The sequence below is a fragment of the Anas acuta genome, chromosome 1, assembly GCF_963932015.1.
Source record: "Anas acuta chromosome 1, bAnaAcu1.1, whole genome shotgun sequence".
NCBI lineage: Eukaryota > Metazoa > Chordata > Aves > Anseriformes > Anatidae > Anas > Anas acuta.
This window is the reverse complement of record NC_088979.1, coordinates 204,528,897-204,552,838: the sequence shown is the minus strand read 5'-3', so window position 1 is coordinate 204,552,838 and position 23,942 is coordinate 204,528,897. Positions and strand designations below refer to the sequence as shown.

Below are 23,942 nucleotides of genomic sequence, written 5' to 3'. Positions count from 1 at the left end.
GCTCAGTAGCCATACAAACCGTTTAGTTTCTGCTACCATGCCTGTGTGTCTCCTTTTCCCATGGGTTCATCAGTCCCAGCTATTCTGAGTGGTTGGTGTGAGATGGGGTAAAACCGTGCCTTAGCTGTGTTAAGTTCTGTGGTTTCTTTTCACCTAGCTTGTCACTGCCAGTGCATCAGGTCATGCCTTCCTTTTCCTTCCTGGCTTTTGGATGTCTTAAGGGCTCACTTAAGTATTTTCTTTCTCAGGAGCCCAGTACGCTGGTGGGAGTAAGGCAGGGGTCACAAACTGTCATGCTTTTACTTTAAAACTCTGGGTTATTTTTTAACCCTTCATTTAATAAAAGTAGCTTTTCTAGTTGCCCTTACACCTGTTTAAAAAGTAGAAGTTCACATTGTGTAATAGATGACTTAAACCTTGCCCTGTATTTTTCAGTGGCCTGATGGAGATGCCAGCAGTTTCCTTTTAAGGAACATCCAAGTTTTATCTTAATACCGGTAATTTCCCAGTTTTCTTTCCTAAATCTTGTATCTCTAACATGGAGTCTGTGCTTTGTGTTCTCAGTGTCAAGATGACTTTTTTTTTATTATATGGACAGTGTTTTGGAGGTTACTTACACTGCCCCTGTATGTTCCTGGATGATGTGTTTTCAGTGGCTGAGTCATTTCAGAATCACTTGTTTAATTTCTCAACCCCAGATATTTCTGGTCCTGACACCTGGAGGTTGGCCCTTGCCGTCTCCAGGTGTACTGGATTGCTGCACCACCTCAGAGCTGAAGTCGTGGTGGTGGAGCGGTTTGCTGCTAGTGCACGCATGAAGGACCTGAGGAGCTCTCTACAGCAGGTATGCGGTTGCCTCAGTGTCATCCATAGCACAAACGTACACGTAGGCTTGGTGGTAAGCTGCAGTTCATCAAGCAATCTTGTTCACATGCTAGATTATTGTGTACATTCTTATTTGAGTCCTCCGAGGCACTGACTTCCTATGAAGAGGATCTGGAATGGCAACGGGCATGCTGTAGCTTTTGTTTTCAGGCTCAGAAGGAGAGGGGCGGTGGAGATGAGCTTGGGCTCCCATGGTAGTTCAAAGGGAAATGAAACCAGCTGTCAGTATTGGGTTATTTCCAGGTGACATCCGTGTTTACATGCATGTGTTGTCACTGGTAAGTCATCTTTCTGCATGTATTTTTCCATTACTTCTTTCCCAGCAGTAATGGAAGATACTTTACTGGAACTGTGACTTGCCTTTTCTGGTGGAGGCTTCTCATCTGTATTTGCCACAAAATGGTGTTCTCAATCACTTGTGCTAACATCAGTGCTTCTCAGCTGGAAAGACTGATCTTGACCATGAAGCTCAAGCACAAGCCAGAGGTTTTAGATAATTTTTAGCTCCATTGTCAGTGTTTCAGAAAAATATTTGGCTTGACATAAAGAAATGGTTGCCTGAATTGAGGGTACATGTGCAAAGATTGCCCCCTGCAAAGCAGAGATGTTGCTCAGCATTGTCTGGTTCATCATGGCCTGATGTAGGGCAGCGGATGTGCTGGGCAGCAGCATGGGGATTGGCAGCAGTTTCTTGCATGCCTCATTTGGTGGGCAGCCAAGGTACCCATCTAGGCACGGTGGTGTCAGCACGTCAGGAGATGACCAGGCTCCTGGATGCGTCCAGCACAGAACAAGTAAATGGCTTCATCTCTTCCACTTGTAGTGGGGTGAAGTACCGTTCACCTAAACTTAGTGACTTGGGCAAACACCTTAGTGTGGGATTCCCTCAGTAAGAGGCAGTCTTTGGGTCTGAGCTATTGATGGGGCTGCCCATGGCATCAGTGGGGAGGTGCTCAACAGGTCCTGGGGGTTTAGTGTGTGACTCATCCCTCAAACTGCAGAGTAGCATGTAGATCTCTGCTTCATGACTGGATTTTTTCCCTAGGTCTGGGGATAATTTAGCTGTGATAATTTCACATGTAAAATGAATAAACAGAGTGCTTCTTCAGGAACTCAAGAAGAAAAGGAATTTATGAATTCTTTTGGAAGAGTTCTGGAAGAAGGGGCAGGGAACTCAGGAGGACTTCAGTGCTGGTATGAAGTTGTGCAGGGAGAAAATTAGGAGGGCCAAAGCCCAATAGGAACTCAATTTGGCAATTACAGGAAAAGACAATGAATATATTCTATAAATACATGTATATTAACAACAAAAAGCAGATTAATGAGAACATTCATCCTTTATTGGATGTGAGGGGAAACAATGAGGAAAAGTGTGCTTAATACTTAGTGCCTTTTTTGCCTCAGTCTTTATTAGTCAGGCCAATTGTTCTCAGCGTACCCAGCCCCCTGATTGGAAGATGATGGCAGGGAGTGAGATGAAACTAGTACAATCCAGCAGAAAACTGTAAGTGACCTGTTAGGTTATTTGAACATTCATAAGTCTATGGAGCTAGATGGGATTCACCCAAGGGTACTAAGGATATCCCTGACTGTGAGGGGGTCTAGGATGGTGAGCCCAGCCTGGCCCCAGTATCTTGATGGGTCTCACCAGAGCTGAGTGGAGAGGAGCCATCCCTGCCCACACCTGCTGGCTGCCATCAGCCATCACTACCCAGGATGAGCTCAGCCTTCACTGCCCGAGGGCACTATCAGTGCTGGTTCTGAAGGCCCGTGGGGATCCCTGGGTTTTTCTGCAAAGCCATTTGCTATCCAGTCACCCCATCTGGTCCTGTCCCATTCCATCCCCCAGGATTGCTGGAGGCCATAGTCAGGGCTTGGTGCTTGTCTCTGCCAGTCCTTGTGGCCATTCCTACAGCTGCTGGAGGCCCCTCTGAGGAACAGCCTGGCTCTTGTTGCCTGTTGACTGCTTCTAAACTGGCTGACAGTGGTTTTCCTTTCATCATCATGGCTGTTAATGAAGGTACCACATGGTGCCAGCTGCCACGGCCATCCCTGAGCAATGAGCTTGTAACTGACCATCAGATGGGCTTCGTACTGCTGATTGTCACTCCTTGAGACTGGTGGTCCTGCCAGATGTCTGCCTACCTCATCATACATGTACCCAAAACAGCCTATTCCTGTTTTGCAATAAAGATGCTATTGGAGACCGTACTGAAAACCTCCTGAAGTTAAGGTTAGATGTTTCCTGTGCTTCCCTCATTCGGTGTCAGCCACCTATTGACCAGGCCATATGCAGATAAGACTGAGAAGAAACTTGAGACCATTTTGTGCACTGTTCTTCCCACACACAGAATCAGCACTGTCTGAATGCTTTATGACTGGTGTTTGTGTGACCTGCTCCTGAGACCCTCCTGTGCTGGACATTGACTGCAGCTTCCTAACACAGTCTCTGTGCTTAGTTGTCTCTGCTGTCAGAAGGCTTTTTCTGACATCTAACCTGAATCTTTCTTATTGAATTTTAAGCCCTTCACTTTTCCTTGGTTATTAAAAACAGATTATTTTTGTCCTTGCTGCAGCTGCCTTCTTTCTGCTTTTATGGCCTCATCACCCCTTCCCCACCTCATCTTCTGTTCCGTGGACTAAGTGTCCCAGAACACGCAGGTTTTCCTGCAGAGACCTTGAAAGCATAATCTGATCATTACCGTTGATTTACTGTGGATTCTCCCCATATCTTTTATTTAATTCAGTTCCCCAAAGTAGCTTACTCCAGCTGACACCCTAACTGGTCTGCACAGAACAGAGAGATTACATCACACAGGTTAAAGGTGAGGCTAATTGTAAATCCTGGTATATTTTCCCTTTTCCTGCCACAATGTGACTTTGTTGATTCATGTTGAGCTTGTGATCCTGCAATCCTCAGATTTTCTACAGCAGGACTGTTGCCTGTTGCATTGTGGAATGTGTCCCTGCCTGGTAACACAGGCTCACCCAAGCGATTCATGTTGAGCAGACCTTGGGACATCTCTAGTCCAGCTCTACTGCTCAGAGGAGGGCCAGCCCCAGAGCTGGTGAGGTTACTCAGGGCCTTTCCCAGTAATTCTGGGAAAGTTCCCATGGCTGGAGCATTCCCACCTCTCTGGGACTTGTTCTAGTACTTAGCCTTTCTCCTAGTGAAGAGTCTTTTAATTGTGCCCAAACAAAATTTCACCTGGTGCAACTTGTGCCAGTTGCCTCTTATTCTTTGTGCATCATGGGGAAGAGTCTGGCTCCATCTTCTATAAACCTTGAACATAAATCTAGATTATAGTTTTCTCTATCGAGTAAAATCCTATTTTTTTCTCCTCATACATTTCTTGAGTTTCCAACAATCATTTTCATTCTAATCCTCTAATCAGTTTGCACCTCCTTCCAGGTTCATCTCATTTAGGAATTTAATAAGCAGGCTCTGTACTCTATCATCCAGGATGTTAATTAAAAAAATAAATACTGCTGAACCTGGGGTAAGGTCCTGTGAAAACCATTCAGTGTGTTTTTAGACTGACAGTAAGTTATGAATTAGTTTTCTGATCAGTTTTTCATCTACTTAGCAGGAGTTTCACCTACATTTAATTCCTATAGCTTCTGAGAATGTCACATAAGACTGTCAAAATTTTTGGTGAAGGCAGCTGTATGGTATCTTTAGTTTCTTTGGTCTTCAAAAAGCCTGGCTTGCTACCCTGTCATAGAAGTAACTTGGATTCCTTATGCTCTTTGCAAATTAATGCTGTTGTTCTTCTGTTTAAAAATTGTCTGCTTCAGCCAGCATTGTTCTGGACAATAAAATTAAGCTGTCTCTTCTCTACTGCTGTTTCTCTCTTTCTTGTGCTGCATATTTTAAATCTAGTGGTAGCATCCCTCCTTTTCAGGCATCTGAGAACCTTCAGAGATGATTGGAGTAAACCACTAACTCTGCAGATTTCTCCCAGCAGATTTTTGGCAGTGTGACTCACACATGGTCTGCAGATCTCTGGTGATTTGTAGAAAAGTAAAGGCAATTCATAGACAGATTGCAAAAACAGACACAAAGGCAAATAATGCCCTAAATACCGTGTGATAGTTTTATCAGGCCCAACTGATTTGCTGATTTGGTGATATTTGCTGAATGATCACAACCAATTGCAAAGTAAAAAGCTAAAGCAAAAAGCCAGTTAACCCTCTGGCATTCATCATACTAATGCTTTCCTCCCGTGACAATTTGCTGGTGTGCTTGATCCACTCTTGCAGAAGCATTATTATGCTTTCTTGTGTCCCATGTATTCTTTACACACTTTGGTTGCTATATCTCATTTCATACCTTGACCTTTCTCAATCTTTTGCATCTGTCACACATATAATTGGGCCTAATAGCCTGGTAGTACTTTGAACGGTTCACCTTAAATCCTTAAAGATTTGCATTTTGATGTTAACTTAACATACCATTTGCATCAGCTTTTAGTACAATACAAACAGGTTGTTAGATGTATTTTCTTCAAAGATTTGTATTTTGTTGCTTTAAAATAGACATCATGGTCTGAACTCTGCAATTTGCAGTCATGTTGCCCAGGCAACAGAATTTTCTCAAATGGAGTGATTTTGTTAAAGAATGTCTTCACTTAACAATGGTTTTTCTAATTTAACTTAAATTTTAGCTGACAGTGTTTAGATTTACAACTAACTAATGACATCATATCTTGTGATGTTATAGAAAATAATATATCTAATTCTACTTATGTAGATTACAAGTGTCAGTGTTAAGTATACTTGGAAGGAAATGACAAAGATAGTTATTTTACACTTTAGCTAGCTTAGCTGTAAACTCTTGCAAGCTAGCTGCCATTGTTCCTCAACATGTGTAAAATACACAAACATCATCTGCTATTTAACATGCTTTAAAGAGTTAGTACTAACTAATGCCAACATTTTTTAGCTGTTGTGAAAATGTCTATACCATTATTTTTATTAATAAGCTCCATATTTTTCTTGTCCTCACTACAACAGTAACCTTGTTCTCCTCCATCTGTTCTCTCCTGTCAAGTGTTTGGATTGTAAGGGTTGTGGTTTTTTGTAAGTGTGTGCAGAGCCTACTGATTTTTATCTCTAGCTCTACTATAGTAGAAATTAAAATAATTTATGGAGGTGTGGAGTTCCAGTTGGCAGTTCACACTGGAGTGGTTATTCAACCTGTTATGTATAAAAAATGTAACACATCTTCCTCATCCTTACTTCATTTGCTATCTATCTGAGAGGGAAAACATATTTTTTGTACCTTTAAAAGTATGTTCGTTAAAGGTTAACGTTATAACTGATTACAATTTCTGACCTTTGAGAAGTTTATTATATGCTTATAGGATCTTTGTTGTCTTCAATGATCAGATAGCATAGTAACCAAGCTTCTACTAGCTTTTCTTATACTCAAAATTAATTAAAAACTTCCTCATAATATGGATTTAAGAAGCACGGTTTGCAGCAAAAATAAATAATTAGTAACTGTAGTGCCTAATTGTTCCTTTCAGAATAGTATTGGTAATGTTTTCAACATGTGAGGCTGGCATCTCCTCATTTTGCCTGTGAAGCCAAGCAGAATTCAACACCTTTTGGGGTGCTCATTGTCTGCTCTCACCACCTTCCTTGTTTCTCCAGGCACAGAGGAGATTTTGTCTCTACAGTTCTCTGATTTTCTGATAAGCCAAGGAGATAACATGCCTCGCTTGTGTGTGGATGTCTTCTCTCTCTCTCTTTTCTTTTTTTTTTTTAAATCATTGTGTCTCTTTAGGCCTATTGGGAATTAAGGATAAAACAACCCATTCCTCCTGAAAACAAAAATTCATTACCCTGCTGGAGTGCAGACTTGGGCTTGATTCAGGGATGGAAATGCCACCAGTCAGTGCAGGCAGACCTGTCCTTCCCCACCCCTGAGGGTGGGATATATGGCTGATGGGGACCACCAGTTCTGTGCTCCTTGCTCACATACAGTCTGCTGCATGAGAATTGCAGTGCAGTGGGGTCTGTCGCTTTTCTTCAAAAGCAGTTTAATTACCCTTGCTGCTAGAAGTTGTCTTACCTCAGTGCCACTCTGCCTAATTTAATCCTCCCATTATTAGCTTTTCTCTGTGTTACAGAAACTGGAAAGCCTTGTACTTGAGCTTCTTCCCCATGTTGCAGTACCTGTGCACAGGGATCATGTCTCCACAGATAAGCAAAATAACTTTATTTCCTTCACATACACATCTTAAAGTAGCTTTTATAGCTACTGGATCACTTTTGGGTACATAAGATCTTCCTCTCTGTTCCCATGTTCTTTACCATGGCTACTGGGAGCATCCCAGTATGTTAGTGCACACAGGTCCTGTTACTGTGACATAGAGAGCTCTTGACTAAACTCGTGTATATCTAGTTGATACATTCAGTTACTCTTTTTGGCTGTAAAATTTTATCCTGAGAGTTTATGCAGAAGTTTTTTGTTTGTTTGTTTTCCCCTTTGTGTTGCTTAGGCTGGCTGCTCTCAGGCAAACATCAGATTTTGGCTCAGGTTCTGCTGTAGCCATGACCTGTCCCATATCCCACCAGACTGTGTGTCTTCAGTGTTACCCTCAGAATCAATACGTTTGGCCAGGTGGTCATTACTGGCACAGGATAGGTTGGGGTAGGTTGGGGAGCAAAGCCACTGAGTAATGCCGTCCTTGACAACATTTCTACATCAACAAATGCATTTTTAGCAAGTTATTTATATAAAACAAATAATATGTATATAATGAATAAATTCTGGACCCAATCTGAATATACTGTCACCAAAAAAGCTAAATTTGCTGTATCATTTGTTTTTGGACATGAATGTCTTGAATGGAAATCCAGATACCACATTTTCTAGCTACCCTCAGTAGGCAATCAGCCCTGGAAATGTTTGTCAAATCTGCTTCACAACTATCAGCCAAGGAAACTCTGCATCCAGGCAAAGTAGTTTTTGTCGGTGCTTATCTCTGCTGAGAAAATCAGAAATTTGTTCTTAGTTTTTAATTTTTTTGAAAGGTAAGTGTATTTTTTTTGGCCTTCCAGCAGTGGATCGGTAGGATAATTGATCACCAGCCTTTTTGTAATACTTTTTTTTTTTTTTTCCAAAGATTTAAGATGAACAAGCCCAGTTCTTTCCATTTTTCCTCAGTCTTCATTTTTTCCAAGTCTCTTTTCCAACTTGCTGCTTTCAATTTGTTTACCTCATTCTTAAAGACCTGTGTCCCAAAACTGAACGTATCAGTCCAGATGGGTCCTTGCCAACTTGTGATACATTATTGTAATACAAATAATTAAATTTGTCTATGTAATATCACCATTTTCTTGGCTTGTGTTTAGTTTGGGGTTACTGATGCTACCACACACAGTTTTTTGCTTCATGATGCTTAGCCAGTTATTCTCTGCCTCGTATTTATGCATTTTATTTCTCTGTTCCAAGTGTAACACTTTGTGCTAGACCTGAATTTCATCTTTCTGACTTCAGACATAGTTGTTTGTCAGCCAGACTCATAAACTTGTCAATCAGTGTATTTATTTGTCAATTTATGTATTATGCCTTCTTCTTTTAACAAGTTTTTCAAAAAAATAAGGAAATTATCAGTAAAGGAAGAATAAAATCTAATTAAAGTCTGTAGTGTCAAAACTGGCGTAAGGTATGCAGGCGAAAATAATTTAGAGAAGCATTCTAAATGCTAAATATGCATTAGTATTCTTAATGTACTATACATGGTCTCTGAAGATTTTAGAAAACAAAGTAGATGTTGTGAGTGTAGTTAATATTTTTTGTGCTATGTAATTCATAAAGTATTGTTATATTTCTGACCATGTTTTGAATAGCAAGAAAACCAATCAGATGAGAAAAAGGTGCAGTAATGAATGGAAACAATATGAATATAAACCCAGATACAGGCAAAAAATGCAACTGTAAAGCAGGGGGATGGGAAAAGGTGTGAGGCACCATTACTGAAAATACAAAGGTGAGTTCTGGCTTCTTAGCAGAATGAGAAACAGGAAGGAAAATAAAGAGGAAAACAGGTAAGAGAGGAAAACTGAGTTCATTTTTGAGAAAGCTGAAATTGCTTTTCTCAAAAGAAAAGAAATGAAATGAGAGAGCATACTCTTCTTCTGTCAATTCCTGCTCTGTAATTGAAACTTCAGCCCTTACATGGTTAACATAAAACTTTTTCTTATTTCAGAAGGGCTGATAGTTTGATGTGCTCAGATGAAGCTGTCACATGCAGAGAGCAGTCCCTTCAGCGCGAGCAGCCAATTCAGGTGGTGGTTCACACTGACCGGCAGCCAGCATCGTGCCAGCCACAGCGCCAGGGGAGCACGGCTGGGAGGGTCAGCGTGCCGCTGAGCTGCCTGACTCCTCTGCAGCAGGCTGTCTGCAGGGGGCTGGAAGCCACCAGGCAGCGAGGGAATGTTCATTTTGTCTCACATCCATGTGCCTGATGCCAGGCAGCTCATTCTCTGGTTTCTGAGGTCAATGTTTTTGATAATTATAAATATTGGAGAGCACTGGTGATCCTCCTGTTCCCTGGAATTTCTCTAATTTTCCAAGACCCAGTATTTTAATGGGCATGAAAAGTTCCATTACTAGTTTTTCAAGACTTTCTGAAACTTATCGAGACTTGTCTATTTAATTATTAATTATGCTTAGAAAATGCTATCAGCAATCTTCCATTCTGTTAGTTGGTAAATTTCCATTCTGTATGCTCTGCCATTTGGGAAGAATTCATTCACTTTTTCCTACTAAATACCAGCCTTCTAGCCTTTTCTACATGCTGCCTACAATTGTATCGTCTGCATCTTTGATGGACCAAGGACTTTGATGGACCTGTGATTTTTCTTCTTTGTGACAGATTTAAAATGTTTTCTCCTTGTAGGTCACTGCCCTATTCAGCTTCTCTTATCAATCATAAAGAGTTAAACTCCAAGCTTCCCATTGCTAGAGTATAAGATAGCAGATGAGGAAAAGACTATCTGAGCATGATTGATTTTCTGTCATCATGTAATAGGCTGAAAGTTGCTTTTTGAGAGGCCAAGCATGACAATGCTCGAAGATTGAGTGTATATGCCAAATGAACGTGTACCCCAGGCTTGCCACGGTGCATGGGACACACATCCTCCTTTCCTGTGTGCTGCCTCTGTGGGCATCTAGAGGTATGTGCCTGTGTGCTGCTCCAGGTACAAGGCAGGCTGCTTACCAAGGAGCAGTTTTCTGAAGAACTTCTTTTTTTATTATTTATTTATTCTACTTGCTCTCTCAAGGCTTTCTTCTTATCCTCATTTTATTTAATTTGTTTTCTCTCACTTTTCATTTGAAGTTTATCTTACAGAAATTGATCAGGTTTCTGGCCTGGTTCCCTCCCACTCCTCCTCCAGTCTTCAGTGTGAGACTGATCTAATTCTGAGTCAGATGCCATCTCAGCTTCGATTATCCAGATGATGCTGCTGACTTAAAATGTTCCCTGACCTGCAGCAGTCATGTTCCATTTACAGATGTTACACTGAAGTCTCAGCTTTGCATGGGAAGCCCTGAATTTCATAGAATCATAGAATGGCTTGGGCTGGAAGGGACCTTAGGAAGGAAACCCAGGATGCAGTTGGCCTTCAGGGCTTCAGGCACACACCGCTGGCTCATGTTGAGCTTCTCATTTACCAGAACCCCCAAGTCCATCTCTGCAGGGCTGCTCTCAATGCGTTTTTCTCCCAGTCTGCACCCATGCCTGAGGTTGCCCTGACCCAGGTGCAGCGCCTTGCACGTGGACTTGCTGAACCTCATTAGGTTCACATGGGCCCACTTTTCTGATAGCTCTCAGGAGGTCTGTCAGAGGCAATTCTAATTCTGATGGTAAGGACTGTTCTCTACATGCTGCCCTGTCCTTTGAGAGCATCCTTTAGCACTGGCTGGACCAGAGGCCAGACTATGACTAGCTCTTTCCCAGAAGGACTGGCCTATCCTCTTTAACCTGTGCTGCCTTCTTTACACAGCAGCATCCATCATGACTCCATGTGAACAAGGCAGTTGAGAAATGTACTTATTTATGTCTCCCCTCTCTCCAGTGTCTGAGATACTCATTTCACAGAAGTTGAAAGGAACCTCTGGATCCATCTGATTCAACCTCTGTGCTCAAGCTGGGTCTCCCAGAACTGCTTGCTCAGGACCATAGTCAGATGGCTCTTGAATATTTCCAAGAACGGAGGCTCCACAATCTCTCTGGGGAATGTGTACCAGTGCTCAGTCATCCTCAGAGTAGAAAAATGTTTCCTGATGTTCCAAGAGAACCATTGCCTCTTGTCCTGTCACTGGGCACCACTGATATGAGACTGGCTTCTTTTCTCCAGCACTGACCATCCATGGGCCTTGCATTCAGCACTCTGTGCTTAGATCTCTTAGGGTCTGTTTAATGGCACCGTGAAGTTTCTGTGCAGATGCTGTATAGCTCTGGCCAAACCTGTCATTAGTCCTTTGCAGAATCTTTCTCTGAGCCTTCAGTAGATACCACCAACCCACTATTTGTCTCTGAGGGAAGTCAAAGATCGCTTCCACAGCCCTTCAGCAACACAGCCAATTCATGGAAACTGTTGGCCTGTATAGCTGCTATTGCGTGCATCGCTGCTCTGGCCTGCAAGTCTCCAAAAGCAGGCTGTAGGGGAGGTGCCCCCCCTCTCCATCCCCCCATGCCAAGGCTGATGGCTTCAGCTCAAAGACTTCTTGAGCACAGCATTTCTAAGCTGCCTTGTTGAGGTTTTTTAGCTTCCCAGGAGTGTTGGAGTTCAGAACACCCTGTTCCCCTTGATGGAAGAGATGACAGCATTACCTGAGTCTCTTTAGGATGGTCTTTTAGTGCATCTCATTAGGAGAATAATCTTGTTTTTCTGGTAGCTCCATATGCCTAATCTGAATGTACTGAGAAGATTCTCGATCTCTCTTGGGCTAGGGCTGAATGGTGAATGGTTACAGCTTTGAAATTTTTTTCTGTTTCTCATATATGTTTACCTGTTCCCACTGCCTGATGCAGATCATTAGCAGATACTCCTTGTACACTTAGTGGCAGAATGTTAGTCTAACTGCTTGGCTAAATTGCCTCTTCTAAAGCAAAGCATATGTGTGTGGTCCATAGGGAAAAAAATAAAATAAAAAAATAAAAAACTCATTTGCTGTATAGACCTTGGACAGCAAGTTGGTTTGCAGGAGCAGAGGGCATTTGAGATGCATTTGTCTCAGATCAGCTGTATAGTTCATGCACAGGAGGTCTGTCTATTGCTTCCAGGAACTGTTTGGTCTACAGCGTAGTCATACAGTGACTGACCCCAGTGACACTTCCTGAAAGCATCAGACTAGCTGCATCTGTGCAATATAATGGCAGCACACACTGCTATGAATGTATCTAGATTTTCTGCTCATATGGCAGTCCAGATGGAACTACCATATGTGAGCAGTGGGAATGACCTAGTAGGAGTGCCAGATTTCTGGAAATCTAGAACAAATGTAGAAGATGCTTGAAGTCTGTCTGGCCAAGTAAAGGTAGACAACATTGAAAAACATCCAGATATATTTACTCAGGTAGCACTGCTATAAATTGTGGTGATTAAAAATAATAGTTTAGTACTCAGTTATGTGGGAGGAAACCATCAACGATGGAAAGCCTCAGTATCTAGAGACATTTTGGGGAAAGTGGTTTGGAAATAGTTGCCATCATGAAGTCCGTCATGGTTACAGGATGCTTCTCAGGGTCTAAGGAAAGCTGAGTAGCTTAAAAGTGTTATGACACTAAATGGGCTGCCTACACCAAAACTAAGAGACTACTTTTCCATGGAAGATCCACACTCTTCTTGCCCAGCAGCATCACTGATAATTGCTTCCTTCTGACCCATTGAATCCTATAACCAATGCAGCTTCACCTTTGCCTGCCTCAGATATGGCTCTGCTCTTGCCTTATCTTTGCTGCCTTTGCACCCAATACTGTCAGTATGGATTTTGCACACCTAGGATGATAATGGCAAAGTTCTGGACTTCTTTGATTGTTGCAGTTTGCACCTAAGAAATACCTCTAAGAACAGGGTTTAATGCAGAACAAAAACTATGGTGGTTCATTTGATTCAGCAAAAATCTTTTTCTGCTTCTCCTCAAGTCAGAGGTTCAAGTGAGTGGGGGTATGTACGTTTTCGGGTACAAAAAATATTCAAAAATATCATTTTCAGAGTCGCGCCCAGTGGCATCTACTCACTGTTCTTCTGTGCTTCATTCATGCAACTTCCTTTTGAAGGTATCATCAAAAGCCACTGAAATTTGCCATCCTCTCTTTTTCTTCATACCTCATGGAGATCTTTATCGGTTTTTGTGTCAGCTGGAGGCTTCCCTTAAATCAGATAATCAGATGTGTTTGGCTAAGACTCTGACTCATGTCTTGTTGATATGCTTTGCTACTCCTCAGTCTCCCAGCCCACCACTTTCCTTCCATTTGAGACCTTTACAATATGATATCTGCAGTGGTGGCAATCTGCTAGCTTCAAGTGTCACAGGACCTGTCCCTTCCTCAGCAGAGGGAGGTGGTGCTGTGGATATCTTTAGGGACTAAAGAGCAGATAATGTTAATCCATCTTGGACCTCCCAGTGTTCGTACTTGTAAGCACAAGTTCAAGGTCAGTATACTCACTATTGTACAGTCATTGCATCAGGAAAAGTCTGTTTTTTTTTTTTTTTAAATCTTTAATTGTCAGGAGAACTGTTCTTCATGTTTCTTGTGTAAAATACTGTGTTGCAGGTTGGAGCCCACCACAAAACTGCTAAGATCCTGGCTGTGCTGGCAGTCTGCCTTCATGGTGGCTGGTGGGACTGGGTAACCTCATGCCCATGGCTGAGTCATGGGCTTTAATGGGCAGCTCAGTCAGTCCAGTGGTGAGCTGTCTTTCTACAACACTGCTAAGTAGATGGATATCCTATCGATGTAAAAAAAAAAAACAACTCCCCTGATCCGTAGGAGACTCAGCAAAACAGATTTCATGTTGCTCTGTGCTGTGGCTTCTCCTCCCTCAGAAAACTGTGGGACTCGAGAGCTGGAGCCATGTCCCGTGGTGACCTGCTGTCCAGGGCTCGCACGGTGTCTGTCGAATACAATCATTGCTGGGGAAACCAGTGTGCCGTGAATCCCCAGCTGAGGTGACAATGCAATAAGGGAAATCCTTTCATCTCCTTTGCGTTTTCCAAGTTGGATTGAAAAATGTAAACAGCAGGGCTCTTCTCTCTTCTTAGGGATTTATGTGAGATTATATTCTTAGCAGACTTCTTATTCAGCATGTTTCTTCTCGCCTTTCCTGGAAGTTGTAACAGTTCCATGGCTATAAAAGAGAGTGCTTCTGTTGCCTGCACATAGGGGTCCCATGTCAGCTGTCAGACCTCCCTGCTGGGTGGTGGGTGAGGCTGTAGGAGACCTCCACCACCTGCAGATTGACCAGGAGGGATGCCATCGGGTATTTGCAGTGACAGAAGCAGTTCACATTGCAGCATGTGCATTCACTATAGAATCATATGTTTTGGATATATCTAATGAAACTCATAATTTTTACTTTGAGTTTGGATTTTTCACCGAGACAGTGTTAATTGTTTGAAGAACCTTGAAGTTCAAATGCTTTTTCTAAGTTCTCCTTTCCAGTCTTTTGTTAGCGTGGGTATTTTAGCTATCAAACCTCCCCAGATTCTTCTGGTCATTTGTCCTTCTGTACAAAAGCTTTTGTTGCCTGTTTAGAGAATGTGATGTTTGGGCCAGTAAGCCTTGTATATGTATAGAGACAGATTACAATTGGAAGCAAGCTTGGGGGAAAACAGCAATTCTTACTCTTTTTTCTCTGTTACTGTGGCCTCATTTTGAGATTGCAGAAGGTTTCATTTCTTCCAGCCATTACTGATCTCTTACAGTTCTGGCTGAGGAGTTGCAGCATGAATTCTAGGACTCAGGAAAGAAAAAAAAAAAAGCCATATAAACATTGTTGAGCTATATTGAGCATTATTGAGAATAGTAAGACTATTTCTGCTGATAAAGGATCGTAGTAGAGAGGTGTACATGCTGTACTGAGTCACTAAGTTAAAAATATCCCTTCATCACAAGTTAGTGGTAAAATGCAAATGAATCTCGTATTTCTAAAAGCTGTTCTTGTAGGAGGGCAGGAAAATGTTTAACAGGCAGCTGGAGCTGCCAGTATTGCTCTTGACTCTGTCGGTGTCTGGACTGATTCAGTTTCTACTGACTGCCTGATCAAATTTGTTTGTCCCATATGTCACTCCTAAGTTTAAAAAAGTGTGGGGGTACAGCAAAATGGTCCCAGCATGGACAGGCAATATAATCATCAGTATCTCAGCCTGCTCTTAGAGGTGTTTCCATGCTCTGAGCAGTAGCACTTTTTTTTCTACTGGGAATCTCTCTGGTCCAGATGGTTCTCATTCCCAAATCAGCTGTAGGTGCTGCGCTGTCCTCAGGGGTTCCTGCCATGTAAGCACGATATGGATATGCTGCTGCGTGGGCAGGAGAGGCACTGGTGTGCAGGGGCAGTTGTATCAAATGCAAGACTTTAACAGTTCGGTCCAGCATGGTTCTTCCAGTTTAATATTCTGAGGACCAGCAACTGGCTTCATGTTCTGCTACCCACCTCACTGTGGTTCTTTCACATTTTAAAAGAATATTTTTGGACCTTGTTCTGAAAAAAACATCACAACTAGTTTGGAATTACTAGCTGTGATTCAATGCTGTATTTCCCACCACTCCCACCCCTTCCACCCTCCCCCCCCCCAAAAAAAAAAGATATAAGAAATCAACAAAGAGTTGATGTAATGTCTCTAGTCTATCGGTTGAGTACTTGCTTCAAGAGAGTAGCACGTCAGTCTGTTTTCTCTTACTCATGTTCTAACCTACCTTCTTGAGGACTGCTGGTGTTCTGCTGTTCTCCAGGACATGAGCATCTGTGGAAGCTGTTCCTGGAGAAAGGCAGACCATGTCTGTGTGTTCCCTTGGCCGATCCACATTCAGCTTCCCCTCTTCCCCTGTCCTTTTGAGTTATTCAAGATTTTTCATGTGGAGAGAAACCACAGGATGGGTGTTGGGTAAAGCAATATTTAATGTTGTCTAATATGTTACGGCTTTCCTGGGGTAAGCTGCTGCAGCAGCTGAGTGGAAGTGGTTCCTCAGCCAATGCAGCCTGGAGTGAGCAGGAGCTAGTCCTGGGGACTGTTCAGGTAGGACATGCAGAAAGCTGGGTTTCTGGTAAGCTGCTTTTCATCATCTAACTGTGGTTCGCTGAAAGCCTTCAGGCTTGAGAAAGCTGGTCAGTACCTGCAAGACCTAAAATTAATTCCTAGCTGGTGTTAGGCATATCACCACCAAACTCTGAGGAGATGGGAATGGTTATCTCTGAGCTATTTGCCACCTTCTCATTGCACAAACAATTGACATAAATTCTCCTTGCAATGCTGAGAGTGTATTTACACCTTGGGGTTACTGACTGGGTGAGCTGAGGCAGAACAATTGTTGGCTCTGCGTCCACCATGGAAGGCAGCTGTTATTAGTCCATATGGCGGGATCTGTGCAAGCAAGCACGGGTTCAGTGCTGTTCAGAGCTGCTCAACTGTCTTCCCTCCCTCTCTTTTCAGGTGGCCATCATTGCAGGAAATTTTGAATTGGCTGAAATCATCAAAACCCACAAAGAGTCCGATGTTGGTGAGTTTGATCTTTTTTCTCTCCACCTTTTCTCCCTTTTTAATCTTACTGTAGAGTCCAGGACTATTTTAGAATGGATATGTTAATTGGTGGTTTCCTAGTGCTGCCTGCAGTGATCAGTGGAAGCTGCAGCCTGCAGCTAGTTTTGGGTATTGGGAGCATCAGGACACATCTACTTTCCTCTCGGGGCCATCATTATTCAGTGAGTTTATTCAGTCCAGTGTTTGCTTGTGGCTGCTGCGATTAGCAAACTAAAGAATTAGACAGATTGGTCTGGAGTGGGTCTGAAAAGCTCTTTGTGAAATCCCTTGCCTTTTCTCTCTCTCTGCATCCTTGAAGCCCTTTCATATCAGAGATGCTCTCATGCTAAGGCTATTAACTGGACTTGGTGCAAGGAGACGTGTCCTCTCTCTTAGTAGCGATAATGGCAATGGAGCTGCCCCACACTGGAGCTTCTATAAGAAAAAGTGAAGTAGTATTCTGGTATTGTTTCTTTATGGAGGAATATTTTTGGATTTCCTGTTTAGCTTTTTTCCTTGCAGCACGTCCTCTCTCCTCCTTTGGTGTAGATATTGTCATGAAATATATGTCATGCAAAACTGAATTTTAGATTAAGTATAAAATCATACCACTTGTTGAGTTTTCCTGAATTGTTCTAGAAAGTTGACTGGATCAGAGCTCACTAGAGCAAGGGACAAGCCAATGTAAAGAGTTAATTCTTGGTGAATGTGAAATCCACAGAAAGTACAGAATCATAAGGCCATGTCCTCGTTTTGGCTGGGATAGAGTTAATATTTTTTTATTGTAGCTAGTGTGATGCTATGTTTTGGATTCCAAAAAGACTGTGGAATGGCATACAGCAATTTAGGTAAACGCATGAGACAAGCAGAAGTAGAGGTTATGACATACATTTCTTCTTTCTCTCTAATCTTTCCCCTTGATCCTTTCTCAGAGAAATTTTTGGGAAGCCTAAATGACGTAGAAGTTAAAAAACTTTGTATGGAAGCCATAAATAAGTACTTGTACAATGGAAAGCTTTATTTCTTTTTATCTAATTGTGTCAAACTTCCCAGAACGTATAACAAACGTGGATGTTTTTGTTGAGCTCATTCTATTTATAAGGGCAGTTGGAAATCTGTAAGCTTGCTGTGGCAAAGAGATAAAGAGTGTTAACTTCCTGTGTTCCCTTCTTTCTTGTGGTGTTCACAAAGACTTTTTTGCTCACTGTTGTCTCAGTGCAGGTACCTCCACAGAAGGTAATGAATCATCAGGACATGTCCTGGTTTTGGGTGGGATAGAGTTAATTTTCTTTGTTGTGCCTAGTGTGGTGCTAGTTTTGGATTTATGATTAAGACAGTGCTGATATAACACACCGATGTTTTAGTTATTGCAGAGCAGTGCTTACACTGAGTCTGAAACTGTTCTTCTTCACGTGCTGCCCTGCCAGCAAGGAGGCTGGGAGTGCACAAGAAGCTGGGAGAGGATACAACCAAGGGACCCAAACTGACCAACTGTATGATATCATGCTTAGTAATGAAAGCTGGGGATAAAGAAGGAGGAAGGGAGGAAAAGAGGGGAGGAGTTATGGTGCTTGTCTTCCCAAGTAACCATTGTGCATGATGAAGTCCTGCTTTCCCAGAAATGGCTGGACATCTGCCTTTCAATTGGAAGTAATGCACAAATTCCTCGTTTTGCTTTACTTGTGAGTGCAGCTTTTGCTTTACTTATTAAATTGTCTTTATCTCATTCCATGAGTTTTCTCACTTTCATCTTTCCAATTCTCTCCCCAGTCCTGCCTGGGTAGAGTGAGCAAGCAGCTGTGAGATGCTAGCTGCCTGCTGGGGTTAACCCACAAGAAGTCATCAAGTGGAAAGACTTGTACAGCCTGAAACAGCCTTTGAGTATTCACAGAATCACAGAATCACAGAATTTCTAGGTTGGAAGAGACCTCAAGATCATCGAGTCCAACCTCTGACCTAACACTAACAGTCCCCACTAAACCATATCCCTAAGCTCTACATCTAAACGTCTTTTGAAGACTTCCAGGGATGGTGACTCCACCACCTCCCTGGGCAGCCTGTTCCAGTGTCTAACAACCCTTTCAGTAAAGAAATTCTTCCTAACATCTAACCTAAAACTCCCCTGGCGTAACTTTAGCCCATTCCCCCTCGTCCTGTCACCAGGCACGTGGGAGAACAGGCCAACCCCCACCCCGCTACAGCCTCCTTTAATGTACTTATACAGAGCAATAAGGTCACCCCTGAGCCTCCTCTTCTCCAGGCTGAACAAGCCCAGCTCCTTCAGCCGCTCCTCATAGGATTTGCTCTCCAGGCCCCTCACCAGCTTCGTCGCCCTTCTTTGGACCCGCTCAAGCACCTCGATGTCCTTCTTGTAGCGAGGGGCCCAAAACTGAACACAGTACTCGAGGTGAAACACAGTACTCGAGGTGAGTACTGGTGAGTATTGGGCTTGGTTCTTGGAAGTGGCTGTGCGTTTAGAAACCTGCACCTTAACCCAGCCTTTTATGGCTTCTTTTCTCAGCTAACTATCACTGATGCTGAGGATTTGTGAGAAGAGTCAGAAAGGATGTGAGGAAAAGCCAAAAATTTCTTACACAAGAAAGCTACCCTAGTAATTCAAGAGGAAAGAGACTGCAGTGAGAGAGAAATTGGACTAGATGACCTACAAAAGTCCCCTTCCAAACTAAATTTTTCTGTGATTCCATATGTGATTGAATGGTTCAATTATTTTTCTTGAAAAATGGCATGGATGAAAAAATGGCATGAAAACGTGTTGGGTAAGAATGAATTGTTCATGTTCTAGATACGGCTGTTTATATAAAATAGGTCAGATAACAGTTGCAAACTAATCGCACGCAAACCAGCAGGTCCAGATGGTATCCACCTGGAGTCAATGGGACTAGCAGATGAATTTCCCAAGGAAGGAGAAATTGTTTTTTGAAGTTCATTAAGATCTGAAAAGTGTGAGTGTCTGACTGGAGGAGAGCAGATTGGCATGATTTAGGATAAGGAAGGGGTCAGGGCTAGGCAGTCTGGCAGTTTCTATTCCTTTTTCCTGAGAGTTTCATCCCAATAGTTGCAGAAATACTAAAACAATCTGGTAGGAAAGGGTAGAATTATACGTGATAGTCCAGCATTGTATGTGATAGCTCTTGGAGAAATCTTCTCAAGTTCCTGCTATTAGGCAGCACTTGTCTGTCTGTGAGACAAGAGCTGGTGGCCCCCACCATCAGGAATATTCAGAGAGGACCTGCTGTGTTAAGGCTGTGGAAGGAAAGATAGTTAGCAATAGCTTTCACTCCTTGCTGCACGACAGCCTTTTGCACATAGCTGTAGTTTCTGGCTCTTAGAGCATTCATCAACGTTTGTTTGGATCAGGAGTGTACTTCTGAGGTGGAGCTGGCTGTCCCCAGTTGCTGTGATTTGTCTCACAATGTACAGTAGGTCTGGAGAGTGTGAAGTAAATTCTTTTAGGTGAAAATAACCCAAAACTGTGCTCCATCTGATGTGCTCTATCTGCTTACAAGCATTCAGTTCATGGATCTAGATAGAGTTGATATAGTTTAAGGAAGATGCCCAAAAATGTCCACAGCGAGGATTTTGGGTGATCAGTGCCTGCTCTTAACAGGCCATTGGGCTGCAGGACTTCTTGTGCAGTTTTCTCCATAGTTTCCTGTGCACAGTTCTCTGTCCTTTCAGTCAGTGCAGGCACCAAGATCTGCTTGTTCCATCACAGGCACCAGCACTGAAGTTGAAGATAGAGTGGAAGGCTGCAAATCCAGGGAGGGAGAATGTGTTCTTACAAGTGGAGAACATTTGCAGATATTATGGAATTGGGCTGTTTTGTTTGTTTGTTTGTTTTTCTCCCTTTTTTTTTTCTGATTCTCATATTTTATGAGTCTGCAGATAGAATGCCATGTGTAGTAAATGCAGCCTTTGCTCTTGGTTGGACCTGAGAGGTTGGATCATGAGGACTTGGCAATGAGACTACAGATCCTGTGTGTGCTTGAAGCAGCACAGCACAGTGCTTGTTCATTAGCGGTGGTCCACTCTTGCCCATATGGGAGTGGCTTCTTTGGAATGGCAAGGGCAGCCCTAACCCTGTTGCGCATAGCTGCAGAACCTGGTTTCTGAGCATGCCAAGCAGATTTAGAAAAGCAAGGGATGGCAGAGGAAAAAGGTTGCATGTCTATCAGGAACACCAAGATCTGGTCAGTGGGGAACAGTGCAAGTGGGGCTGCGCCTGAACCTTCGGTCCTCTCTGGAGCAGCACCATCAGCCTCCTGGCATGTCCATTTGCTTGTTCCATCAGCTTCCAAGTCTTAAATCCACATCAGAATTTACCAGCCGTATGTGTAACTCCATTCAGTAACAGCAGGTGTGTACCACATTACCTGCTTTCCACTAAAACATTACCAGTAGTGTTAATTGCACATAGTTTTCATTTATTTATTTATTTATTTATTTTTATCAGTTGGATCACTTGTCAGCTGCTCAATAATTTTCATTATCCATCTTTCTGGGAAGTTTTCTTAGCCTGCAAATTTTTAAGTGTTTGTTTCAGCTAATTAGTAGTTTCCTATGCTTTGTCATCATGATGTGATACAAGTGCCTCTTTCTGCTTCTTTTAGAATTTACTTGTACATCTACAAAATGACCAAAAAGCTTCTTAAAATTTTCCTCCATTCTGAGAACTCTTTTTTTTTTGTTGTTAATGTTTTAGCTCCCCTTATCAATTTAGAGTGTATTGCAAGTCTATATTGATTTCAGTTATTTAAACTTCAAATATGGAAAATATATTTTGCAATACCAATTGATGTTTTCATTTTGCCACTTTTGTCCAAGTAGGCATTTAACCACAGCTGCTTTATTTTACAATTGTGGTATTGTAACTTTGCTAATTTTTTTTTGAACTCCTGTTTTTTTATTCGTATTTACTCTATCTACATGGAAGTAGATCTGGAGAAAATAATATAACATTAGCTCAATACTGAGAAATTAACCTTAAGCAGTACATGTACATAAGACTGGTTGAGGATTCTTTTTTCTTATGCTGAATATAATCAGGTCATGATTCATGGTCACTAAGCAACCACTAACTTCAAGTCAAAGGAATTAATTCATTATCAGTCATAGTGAGACCCCAAAGAAGTACCCTATATTATGTAAAATATCTTTTTGTTGGGGAATTACAATCTGTATCAGATCACCAGCATTTGTTTGCCAAACTGAAGTGCACCATAACAACGTTTGTTTTCTTTAGGTGTACAGGCAGGGGTGGCTGAGTAACTCATCTCCTCTGGTATGGTTCTGCAGCTTCACTGACCCATTTTGGGATGTGTTAGACTCTTGGCCCATATCTGCTGAAGATCCTACAGCGCTGGCTTACTGTTAGTTCTGTATGGGTAGAATTGCTGGCACAGTGTCTTCCTCTCTCCTGCTACCTTAGGACAGATTTTTTTCAAGGTTTTTAGGTCAGAAGATGATCTGGTCACCTAACTCCTCATTAGGTACCCATCCCATACCCTGATGCATGTGGCCTGGTTTTCTTCTCTGTGTCAATTGATGCCAGCATATTAATTTAAACCATGACACATCAGGAAGATTACATGAGGCTTCGGGCATTGAATTGGTAGTTGTTTTTGAAGTCTCAGCTTTATGACATTTTATAGCTCAAACCAAAGAATAAGTTATTTCTCACCAATTAAGGTGTCATGAATCCAAGCTGAGCTCAGTATTTCCTTTGTCCTTCAGGTGCCTTCCTCATCCAAAGCCAAGTATCTCCATGAACTCTGAAGCTATATGTCAGAAACTCTGTCTGTAAGCTCAGTCTGGGATTACCCAGAAAGTGGAAAAATCTAACATCTTCCAATTCTTCCAGCAGATATGATGCTCTGGGGCTCAGAAAAGGAGTGTCAATGACAACAATGGTAATGGTCAAGACCCAGGAAAGGGCAACTGCAAAAAGGTGGACCAGCAAACCACTTGTATAAAAACTAGTGCCAAAAAAAAAAAAAAAAAAAAAAAGCACAGAGGGTGTTGGTATTTGGAGACGCCCCTCTGAGAGGCACTGAGGCTCTCATTTGCTGCCCAGACAATCTCTCTTGAGAGGTTTGCTGCCTGTGTGGGGCCAAAATTGTGACATAACAAAGAGGCTACTGAGCTTGGTTAAGCTGGAGCACTATCACTCATTCTGCTCTTTCATGTAGGGACAACAGAGGCTGTGGCCTTCCGTTGCTTAAACAGGGCTTATAAGAAGGTTGGAGAAGGATTCTTTACTCAGGTAGATAATGATAGAGCAAGGGGGAATGGTTTTAAACTGAAAGAGAGGAGATTTAGCTTGGATGTTAGGAAGAAGTTCTTTACTCAGAGGGTGGTGAGGCACCAGAACAGGTTGCCCAGAGAAGTTGTGCATGCCCCATCCCTGGAGGTGTTCAAGACCAGGCTGGATGGGGCCCTGCCAAACCTCATCTAGTGTGTGGTATCCCTGCCTATGGCAGGGGGGTTGGAACTGGATGATCTTTAAGGCCTCTTCCAACCCAAGCCATTCTATGATTCTATGATTTATTTTTTTTCATGGAGAGTTTGACAAGTTCCTCAATATGATGCTGATGGGACAATAAATTTTAAGACCAGAGTGGCCAGTATTGTGACCTTGTGGTGAAAACTCAAACACTTGCACAACTCTGTGCAAACTTTTGCATAAGTTTCTTATGCAGAAAATTTCTATTGTGGAGTATACTCTTTCCTAATATACAAATTTGTGACTCTCTGTTACCTTGGCAAACAGTGACTAGCTTCTGTTTATTTATTTTCTTAGTTTAGGTCAGCTTGACCAGCTTCTGAGCCTTTGCATGGCTTTATGTTGAACTCTTTCTACTTTTTAATATCCCCCCAAAAAAACATGCAACAGTTTAACGTTCTTTTTAGCAATGTTGACTGCATTCCGATGCATTTTTCCATAATAACCTTATGGATGAACAGCCTGTGCTACCCTTTTTCAGGGACTGATACATCTAGTGGTTATGTTAGCTTTTCTGCTCACTGCATTGATCTTGGAGCTTGTCTGTAGGTGGTTTGTGTCAGGAATCACTGGCCTGTTTCAGTCTCACTGAAAGGAGCTCTGTTTCAAGGAACAGTTCTGTGCTGTATAACCTATGTTTGTGTTTCCCAGCTGCTTTGTCTTGCATCAGGAAGTAATGAAATGTGTTCAGGTGATCCCATCTTAACAAGTGCTCGAGATTCCACTGTGTCAGCACCCTCTCTCATATGCTATTGCACCAGCCATGGCATC

At 42.4% G+C, this 23,942-nt stretch overlaps 1 protein-coding gene across 5 annotated transcripts in view; it reads left to right on the top strand.

The window, feature by feature from the left end:
- Positions 1 to 23,942, top strand: part of SHANK3 (SH3 and multiple ankyrin repeat domains 3) — a 371,832-nt gene that overhangs the window by 101,024 nt on the left and 246,866 nt on the right. For all 5 annotated transcript variants that reach the window (XM_068670237.1, XM_068670238.1, XM_068670239.1 and 2 more), the window contains one exon: positions 16,562 to 16,628. In XM_068670237.1, coding sequence (XP_068526338.1) covers positions 16,562 to 16,628 — 67 coding nt within the window. The remainder of the gene's footprint in view (positions 1 to 16,561; positions 16,629 to 23,942) is intronic.